Source organism: Montipora capricornis, chromosome 10, assembly GCF_036669925.1.
Source record: "Montipora capricornis isolate CH-2021 chromosome 10, ASM3666992v2, whole genome shotgun sequence".
NCBI classification, from domain to species: domain Eukaryota; kingdom Metazoa; phylum Cnidaria; class Anthozoa; order Scleractinia; family Acroporidae; genus Montipora; species Montipora capricornis.
The window spans coordinates 69,759,155-69,769,813 of NC_090892.1; the positions used below are offsets into that span (position 1 = coordinate 69,759,155).

General features: G+C 41.3%; 2 protein-coding genes across 4 annotated transcripts in view; both read left to right on the plus strand.

Annotated features, from left to right (window-relative positions):
• Positions 1-3,993, plus strand: part of LOC138019641 (C-Maf-inducing protein-like) — a 53,441-nt gene extending 49,448 nt beyond the window's left edge. For all 3 annotated transcript variants that reach the window (XM_068866493.1, XM_068866494.1, XM_068866495.1), the window contains exon 23: positions 1-3,993. This exon is cut by the window's left edge and continues 897 nt beyond it. The gene's annotated coding sequence lies outside the window, so the exon portion shown is untranslated.
• A 151-nt stretch (positions 3,994-4,144) lies between these two features.
• LOC138019642 (lipase ZK262.3-like) lies at positions 4,145-7,114 on the plus strand. Its single transcript, XM_068866496.1, has one exon. The coding sequence runs from the start codon at positions 4,447-4,449 to the stop codon at positions 5,410-5,412; it is 966 nt and encodes a 321-aa protein (XP_068722597.1). The 5' UTR covers positions 4,145-4,446; the 3' UTR covers positions 5,413-7,114.
• The last annotated feature ends 3,545 nt before the right edge of the window (positions 7,115-10,659 follow it).

Genomic DNA, 10,659 nt, shown 5'->3' on the forward strand with positions numbered 1-10,659 from the left:
GGATTGTCGCCGCAAACTACTTTGCACAAGGACAGTTAGTTCTTTGAGAAGAGCGATGCAAAGTAGTTTGTGCGGTCCCCAGTGTAGAACCCATTCCCCTTCGTTGTTAGGTCATGGATCAAACTGTGGCCACTCCATTCATTGCAAATGGAAGAGTGTTTTCAGCAAAAAAGGTTACGAAAAAAATAAATCAAGGAGAGAATAATTGAAGCAGAGAAGTGTGTTTAAGTTATAAACACTTTTAATGGCTTCTAAACTGATGTCCGCACAGGCTAATGCCACGGCAACATCAAGGCAGAACTCCTGACCCGTTCACACGGGTGTTTTTTGCTGTGATTTGGGGTGCGATTTCTGCTGCGCTTTCTGCTGCGATCTCTGGCGACGCGAGATCGCGCGTGTGAACAGCTGGCGATTTCACTGCTACTTTCAATACGATGTCTGTTGCTATTTTCCGGTGGTTTGTAAAAACAATCCCCAACTAAAACTGGGAAATATCCGATGCTATTCCCCGATTTCCCAAAACTTTGGCTATTAAAATTAATTTCACGACGGGGGAACGGTTCGTTTTTGGTCCGGAAGAAGAAATAAAGTTCACAGTTTTTCTCGAGCTTCGCTTTTCATAACTGTTCGCTTCTCGGAACAGGCAATGTCCGCGGACAAATATTTGAGCATATTTTCGCGCCAAACGGACGCGATAGAGCGTTCCACATGACGTCACGGCAGCCATGTTGGTGTTCCAAACTAATCCTCTGGCAATTGAACTCTATTTTTATGCAAATAGTTTCGTTTGCTTCATCAAATTAGCATTTATTTTAGTCACGTGAGTGAAAACGCTCTATTGTTTATTTATCGCAGCAGCGCATATTTCTGAAATCGCCGGCTCTTCACCCGTGCGATTTTGTGTCGCCATGAAATCCCCGTAAAAATCGCAGCGGAAATTGCACCCCAAACCGCAGGAAAATTTGCCCGTGTGAACGGCGCTTCATTTTCTTCTTGGTCTGCAATCCTAAAAGTCCGATAAAGTCCCCTGTGCTTTCCGTACTGTAAAAGAAAATCCAATGATTTTACGTGAAACCTTGTTATACTCTATTGTATGTTAAGCAATCTGCGTATCAATTCTGTATTTTGTTTCGGATGCTTTGCTCGACTTGAATCTTTTAGCAATATTTCTTGTTTACAAACAGTGACGTCACATATCTTTTTATATCCAAATTTGCCAACTACGGAACAAATGAAGGCATTGTTTCAACAATGAATGAAGGGGTAGTTTCTAAAGAAACTGTGGTGCTGCGTCGGTGGTGAAGTAGTATACAAAAATTTGGTTTTATCAACGGAGAATCTCTGTACGGTGGCCAATTTACATTATCAACTCCGTTGATAAAACCAAATCATTGTTTCAACAGCCGATTAGGTTCTGGTTGGCATATTAATAACATTGGGCGAAGTCACGAGAAACATCGCTATACGGATCAAACCTTTTTTTTTACAATAATTAATAATTCTTTTCTTTTAAAAAACCAGTATGCTACCAATATGGCCGTGTGGGTATAATTGCGGCTTCTATGCGGCACAATCCCTAGCGCAGTATGTCCAAGCGAAATCAAAAATTAACAGAATTGCAATTTCTTTAATTTGGGAGACCAACGTGACCGATGCCGTGGAAGCTTCGTTTGGACCGTGGATGACGATTAACCAGTATATCTTGGTGTCGTGAATTGACCGTGGTCAAATATTTAATGTTGAGATGACTTCACGAAGGGGAGATGTATTTGATCCGGTGAAGTATGAAGTTGAATTTTTCTGCAGATGTGGAATCAATTGACCGATTTCGAAGTGTGCAAGAACAACATAACAAGAGAGTAGGGCAGGAAGTTTTCTTTTTGCGTAACAAAAAATACAAATCAATTATTTCCCTGAACTTAGACTCTTTCTTTTTGTTCTTGTTTCCTTTTTATTTATTTATTTTTTTTTGGTGAGAAAACACGATTTATTTCCTCGAAACTCGACTTTCGTTGTTGCACATTTCGAAACTAATCCATTCTGTCATGAAAGAAAGTTGCATGTGACGTCACAGCGGCCATGTTGGTGGGAATTTGACTCTGTTATCAAGCAAATTTTGAGCCACAGTTTCTATTGTTTTGGCACCAACGTGGCCGTCTTATCGCAGAGTGCAATCAAACAATATCAGAAGCGCTCCAGCGGTTAGAGTTTTGGAAGCTCAAACTGGAATTGCGTTCATATTGGGTCCCTGTGTCTGTACAGAATCATATAATCAAATAACTGTAGAGAAAGTATAAGTATATCAAAATTGTAAGGGTTAGTTAAAACGTTATAATTTATTATTGGTAGGGAATATACGTTACTCGTATTTTACGTCCCTCTTCACCATGTACGAGTATAGTGAGTCTTAAAAAAGATACATATTTCTTCATTTTGCTTTATATGCCTCCCTGAGGGAGTAAGATCACTTGAAGTATGTGCCCACGTCAATCATAATTCCTAAAGGAGATGCAACTGCTGTGATGTGCATTTGCGATGTGGTACTGGCCTGCGCATTTCCTGTGGGCGAACATGCTCTTTCTTACCTTACCTACGAGGTAAAGAGCGTAAACATGGGCAGCTTCTGCAGGTACCGGAGCAGAAATGACGTAAAACAAAAGAAACTAAGACAGAAAACAAAACAACTCCAAGTAAAGACTAATCCCAAGTGACCAAAAACACAATGCTTTCCGGTACTTGCAGAAAGACCCTAAACATGCGACTATGTGGAAGGTTAGATTAATTTCTTGGCATAATATGGAATGAGGTGTGACCATGCAGCACCATATCAAAGGGTCATTCGGTGAAGTGGCGCATGCGCCGTTCCGAATATATTGGTGAAGACGTGAAAAAATTGTTGGGTGCCATCGCTTGGGAAATCTTAAACCTTAAGGATTTGACCGTTTCTGTTAATCACTGGCGTGAATGCCAATCCACCACGAAACCTATGTATTTTAATTGGTTTTGTGTTCGATGAGAAAAACTATCTTCTACCTGGATCTTGATATCATATACAGATTTCCCATTCGAAGGCAATCAAAGTTAATTTGCACTTGGGGAGAATGAGCTTGTCTTCAACATTCTTTGTTTTATTCTATTTCGCCCTTGTGTTGTGCGAAAGCACAACATTTGGAATAGTATTTTACTAAAAACGAGTGTTGGTGTTGAAATCCCAATTCTGAGGAACATTGAAATGAAGCCCATTTAACCTTGTTGTCAGAACAAGGTGTGGGAACAAGTTAACTTGTTATTTGGTGTTGGTCCACTCAAAGGCTGTATCTCATTTTCTTTTTTTAATGGACTCATTTAAAGTTGTGGACACGTATATCAACGAGCATGTTATGAATTATCGCTCATTGTAAATAAAGTACCTTACAAAGAACTTCAATTCATGTATAGTGAGATTCGCTTTATGTAAATGACTTGTATTTCTAAGTTTATTTCAGGGGCTATGTCACGTTATTTTAAAATGTGTTTCAGGGAAATCTTCAGTTATTCACGAGTTTAAACTCGGAAATGGTAATGCGAAATTCCTCTAATGATGAAATTATCTTTACATCACAACTGAACAAGATGATTCTGAGCAAAAAAACGGCCTTTATATCCAGGCGATTTGCCATGAACTTGAAAATCGACGGGCTGATTTTATTCAAGATTACCAAAGTGCTATTTGTTGCATTCTTTTCCATTTGCGCCCATCCATGCTTCTTTCCTTTTGCGGTATTTCTTGTTCAACAGTTTTAAGTGGTTATTACAATGTTTCATTCTACTTTTTGGGCATTTTGCGTGACATAGCCCCTTAAATGCTTTACTCTGTAGATTGTGTGCCAAAAACAGCTTGAAAGTAAAACTTTGTGTTAGTGTCATCAGTCTGCCTCTAAAATGTCAATAGCGACCTTTTTGTGCTAGTTAATGCAAATAAAGGATTTTCACCCTTGTGGCAACTTAAATCAAGAATATATAAAGGATCCATCCCATTTGAGGGTTCAAACCCAGTGCTTTTAAGAAAATTACTTTCGTGAAACTGATTGATTTAATTTACCGGTGTGAGATTGACCAAATTGGAATGGACTAAAACTAATACTTCCCGTTTTTAAAACAAATGTTGAGGTTATTACATTCAGTTTACTGAGGTACCGCACTCCCGTCCTGAAAATCTATTAAGGACCTCTTATTTTCGACACGTTTCAGTCAGTTTCACGACTTCTTTCATTGTTATTCAATATCTTACAAAGAAAATGAAACGAATACTGGTTGAAGTCTAACAGGAAACTACAATAGGTGTCGGTCTTAAGAATTATTACTATATAAGGTTAAAATGTGACTGCTTTCAGGACTTGAGCATGAACTAAATCAACGAACACAAAAGTTAAAGTTTCATAACATTTTCCGTGTGAAGTATTCACAATGTTTCGCCTCGCTGTCCTTCTGACACTCACGCTACTATTTCTTTCAAAATCTGTCTTTTCGAAAACTCAAGGAGGGAAGGCCCAAGTAAGGATCCCGCAAAAGTTCCGTAATGATTATGGTCAAGGTACGTTCCATTACCGACCAGAATTAGCGCACAAGATGATGCTCCTTGAAGCTGTAACTTATTCCCAATTTTCCCCACAAGAATGCCTGGATAGGTCACTACCAGCCGACAAGTTTCAAATTCAATCTGTTGTTACAAGGACTTGCGACTTGGTCGGAAGCAAATGCTCCAGTTACATTGCTATTTCGCACAATGTTCAAGCGATAGTGATCGCTTTCCGGGGTACTCAAAGTGTGGATCAGTTAATCAGCGAACTGCTAGAGACAGTGTTTTCTTGTATGGAAGATTTTCTCGGGGGGAAAGTTCAAACCTACTGGAAAAAATCTTTTGAAATTTTGTGGAAGGACATGGAGCCGAAAGTGAAATCCCTTATTTCATCATATCCATCCTATCAAATCTGGGTAACTGGGCATTCCCTTGGCGGTGCGATGGCGTCTTTGGCCAGCGCATGGATTGCTTATGAGAACATACTTTCACGTCAAAACATTATCATGTACACTTTTGGAATGCCCAGAGTTGGCGATTACAAATATGCAATGCAACACGATCAACTAGTCCATAACAGTTGGAGGATTGTTAATTTTGATGACATCGTCCCTCGCCTACCACCCTTTTCCCCTGGTTCACCGGAAGGGGCTTACCATCACGGCGTAGAAGTGTTTTACACAGAGCCAGCGTTAAGTGTGTATTCCACTCACAAGGAATGTCATGGCAAGCCAATTGACGAAGACAAAGCATGCAGCCGAGGCCTGGTCATTACAAATCTGAAGCAATCCATTAAACACCACACTAACTACTTCGGCGTGGACTTTGGGCAGTTTTGCGCGACGTCCCTTTAAAAGCTGATTAAGTCCACAGTCCACCCAGGCTGAAAATTAGGCATGATTTGACTCTCTCTGGTTTGCGTGGACAGAAATATTATTCCGTCTCCACTAACACGAGGATTAAAAGTAAAATAGTTATTTTAGGAACGTGCAGTCAGTCAACTGATGCATACACGCGCTAGAATAGTATAAAGGTCGGTACACACGAGGGAGCGTGCTCCAGCAGCATGCCCCAGCAACACGCTCCCGGAGCAAAGCTCCCTCGTCTGCACCAACGATTTCTAACGAAAAAATATGTTGCGCAACAAAACTTTTGCTCCCGAGTTTTGCTCCCTCATATCAAACTGGTTTGATGTGAGGGAGCAAGCTCCAGGGGCAAATCTGTTGCACGAGTCTGTTTACGGAGCAAGCTCCCTCGTGTGAACTGAAATTTGCTTGCCGTGACATGACGTGTCTCCAGTTGGCCAATCAAATTGGCTTTTTTTTTTTCATCCACAAAAGTTCCCATGCTCCATCATTCATCATTCAGCTCCCTCGTAGTGTCCTTCGTGTGTACTGGTTGGGGTACTTTACCCGGGAGTGTGTCGGGAGCGTGTTTCAGGAGCAAGCTCCCTCGTGTGTACCGGCCTTTAAAATTGCAGTAATCAAGGATTAGTGAGTTGCGTTCGATTCCTGTTATGTTCTCGACGAGTCAAACGAAAGTAGTTGTATATTTTGGGGAGAATCGTTTCGTACCCTTTTCTAGTATTTGTTCAGTAATGAAGATGTGACGCTATAAGTATTTTGACAGTTATCTTGTTGCTAATAATTTTATAAAAACAATTGTGGAATACATTTGTTATAATGCATGTTCACTTTTGCGGGAAGTCAGTTGCCGGAAGGTCACCCATCCAAGTATTAAGCCCGTTCCACTGGATTTGACTTCCCTTGGGCGAGCAGTAACACTTGTACATGAGATCGAGGTTATTTGTGCCAGAACAAGATGGCATCCAAACGCTTAAAGCGTATTGCATCACGATCGATACCTGCTCACTGCTCCGGGACTGACGCCAATGGAATGCGTTCTGCTTCGTCGAACGCAACTACACACTGAGATACAGAACGGCAAATATCGCCCGCACGCAAAAAGCTAAAAACACCCGAGCTTCAGAATATTAATCTCTGACTAATTCGCTCCCAGGTCACTCAACCGTCAGAAAATACATTTTCCTCGCTCCCAAACAGAGGAGTTGATACATCGATGGTTACCGCCGGTAAGCGTGTTACGAAAAGGCGGAGTTTTCCTTTTGGCAAAGAAGCACTGCTTTTTTGGTTGTACCCAATCAATCGGAAGGAGTTTAGAAGACGCTGCAGTCCCACTCTGGAACCAACTACCAGAAAACGCTATAGGCATGATTATAGGGACAATAAGGCCCAGTCTTTTAAGACACAGGTGCAATAGCACCTGTTGCAGATGGTGCCACCCTCTTGAGAGGAGCTCTACCAATCTGCTTTTATATATGGGAAACCTGTTGCTTGGCAACGGGCGAAAGGAGAACTGAACAAGACGCTCTTTAAAGCGTTTACTCGGAATACCAAGTTGCTTTAAAGTAGGGTGATACATTACAAGTCTTAGAGGCAAACTAGAAGGCCTGGGTTGAACAGTCAAAAGCGATGCTTTCTGTAGATATTCAAATTTGCTAAGTACAGAAGAAAAAAAGTAAATATTTCTGCTGCGAATTGAAGTCTGCATGGCTCATTCATAACGGATAACGTATCGGTGAACATCGCTTAGTATTTAGAAATAAATCAAATGGGTGACCTATTGTAGCTATAGAAGTAGTTTGATTTGGTACAGGTTGTCGGATCGGAAATAATGCGAACCTACCAGATGCAACGCGACATCAAAGTAAAACCAGTGGAAAGGGAGAGTGAAACAAGAGCGTAGCGAGAGAGAAAACTGGCTTGTGAAAAACCATTCTTGTAAGTGAAATTTAGCCCTCCTCTTACCAGTTACACCGGTATCCAGCAGCAAAGTTTCGAAATATCAACAGTGTTATGAATACTGATGCGGTCGGTGACCTCCTTCTACGTAGCTAACATCAAGACCGTGGAACTAACCGCGCACCGGTGGTTCACTTGGTTGAGCACCGGGATGCTATGTGGGAGGTCGTGAGTTCTGAGGAGAAAGTGCTGCCCTTGTAATTACATCCGCAAATGGGCAGATCTTCTCGGATAAGGACTATAAACCGTAGGCCCGGTCTCACAAATATCTTCCATGTTCATTAATTCCCTGTGGGACGTTAAAGTGCCTATAAACCCGAAAATTTTTTTTTTGCTTCGAGAAATCTTTGTATCGCTCTGAGCAAAATGGCGCAAAAATTTTTGTTTTTGGTTAAAACCGGAATTTTTTACGAATTTTTAAAGTGCGGTTTTCTCTGCCTGCGACCGGGTAAAAGGTCTTAATTCCCGGACATTAGCATCAGGCAAATCAACAGAGGAGACGCGTAGTTTTGTGGTTTTCCCTGCGTGCCGGTGAAAACAATTTCTGTTCGGCTGACGTTTGTAACCAGCGTACGTATTAATCAAGAAATGGCTTCGAACGACTTCATTCTGTCCTCCGGTTCAGATACGGAAGTTTCAGAAATGGAAGATTACGAGCTGGAAGTTGAAGGTTCGCCAAACTCGAGCTTTGCGGCCAGCGATGAGGAAGACACGCACGAAGCATATGCTGACGATCCCCTAGCGGACGAAGAGTGGCTAGAGTTGTACGAACAAGAAAGAAAGGAGGAAGAGGCCCGACAGAAGACACTCCAAAAGCGCCTAAATGGTGCAGAAGAAGTCCGGGACTGGTAAGTTGTAGCGATCTCACTCCCATTTCTCAAGCATGGCTTCACCTCTGATGGAAGTCACAACTTGCGAAACTCACAGTCCGGGTTTTACGTCACGAATTACACTCGACCCATTCCCTTTCGGCAAGCTCACCAGCTCGGTAATGGGTTTTCGAATCTCGCGTCTCCGCCAATTTGAAAATTCGTAAAAAATTCCTGTTTTAACCAAAAACAAAAATTTTTTTGCGCCATTTTGCTCAGAGCGATACAAAGATTTCTCGAAGCAAAAAAAAAAAAATTCGGGTTTATAGGCACTTTAAAGAACCCACACACTATTTGAGAAGAGTAGGGGATGAAGTTCCCGGTGTTGTGGCTGTCCTCTGTGAATACAATGTATATGGGTGGGTTAGTATAGCAGATCCACATCGGCTGAATAGCTGCCAAAACTTCAACTTGCTCAAACAAATAAATAACAAACAAACAAAAGAAAAACAAAATGGACATCCGCGGATGATGCATGCTCGTACAAAGAACAGCTAAATGAAACTGAAAATTCGGGCATTTCTAACATACCGCTGCTGGGAGTTCTGTACTGACGATTTCATCAGGTTAGCAAAAGGCAAGATTAGAGTAAATATCCTATTAATTTCATAACATTTCAAAAATTGCTACTGTATTTGCGTCATTTGCCATTCACTCAGAACATCATGGGCTTGAGTTTCTTAATCGGCGAATGACTTTTAATGTTTCACACTGAAGCCCTAACACAGCAACCATCGCTTTGGTTGCTCCACAGCATGTTATAAATCAGGATTCTCATCGAATTATGTAAGAATTGAGACTGTTTGAAGCCTCACACTCGCAGAAATCCTCCCCAACGACACATGACATTTGTCGTCGTTGCATGGAAATAGTAGTTTCGCTATAGAGTGAGGTGAAATGTATTGCTTTTTAGCCAATGAAATCACCGCCTCGTAATTCTATTGTCCAGTTTTGCTGCACCCAACAAAGTCCACCGAGATTATAACTCGGATACCTTTTAGGTAATCCGAGTAAAAATCAGAGTCAGAGACAGGATTTGAACCTACGACCTCTGTCTCACCGGTTGGATGCCCTGTCTATCGAGCCACTAGAAGACACCATACACTTCAATGGAGGCTAATGTGGGAGAAAGTTTTCGAATGCAAATACTTTTTAATATATTCCCCCTCATTAGCCTCCATTGCAAGCGAGTTCCAGTCCAATACTGAGAATACGAATATGGTTTATTCCTGAGGAGCTGGGCCGTTATTCTAGGTCCCGTAAGGGCAATGTGTACCGCTGGTTTGCGGGATCTACAAAGTCATGCGCCTACAATGTGTTTTCAAATTCAACTGTAGATGTTTGAGACGTTATGCGCCCGTGGGGAAGAATGGCAAACTGGTTCAGTTGTCCCTTCGCCGGTTGGCTAGCAACTACAATTCTGGTCAAAAGTTGTTGGGAAGGTTGCACGCATCACTTCACTTCACACCTAATTAGATTTTTTTAACTATTGGCTGTACTATTTGGGAAAGAGCATGCTCAATGTTGGAAGAAAAGTCACCATTTTGTTTGGTGCAAAACCCAACATTGATTATGGTGAGGGGGGTTATCTCAAAAGTGACGTTACCTTCCCAACACTTTTGCCCAGGATTGTAGTTTCCAATTTTCCCCACGGGCCCATTGCACCTTAAATTTGCTTTTGTTTTTAGACTTTGGATCAGTAACCTACAGTAATACGTAACCTCAGAATTGTTCTCTTCAACCAGTACCAATTAACACAGTTTAAACACATGGAAGTAGGTTTATGCTGCTGTGAGCCACTGACTATACGGTTGTCATTTGAAGTGCGTTACTGCTATCTGAGTGTGACACATTCTGTCACGCCTTCTGGGCTCGGTTGTTCGAAAGCCGATTAACTTAATCCAGGATTAGCGTAAACTTGCTTCATTTTTTCAACTTTTTGGTGAAAGTTTCTTCTGCTTACATGGTGGCAAGAAGATGTGGATTTTATGTTTGAGTAGCAAGAACAATATAATTAAAGGCTTCCTCGAACAGTTAAAAGCTTTCAGGTATTCTATTCACTAACCGTCCAACACCTGTAGCCATTCAGTAGCTGACCTTCCATTTTTTCAACTTTTTGGTGAAAGTTTCTTCTGCTTGTATTTGTTTTTCAAGATTGAATTCTTCTAATGTAAAACTTTCCCGAATATCAGCGTTGAACAGCATTTAGTAGTAGAGAAATAAACTCTTTGGCTAAGTTTTAATCTGGGATTAGCGTTAATAGGCTTTCAGGCTTTTGAACAACTGGGCCCTAGACTAATGGTCATTTTATAGCACATAATATATATTTTTTACATGGTGGTGATGGAAATAATGGTAATGGCGAAGACGAGAGTTGTACAAATTCTTTAACAATTACAACATGAACGTG

Excerpts from the sequence above, each read along its gene's own strand:
- LOC138019642 (XM_068866496.1), top strand. The coding sequence starts at position 4,447 with ATGTTTCGCCTCGCTGTCCTTCTGACACTCACGCTACTATTTCTTTCA.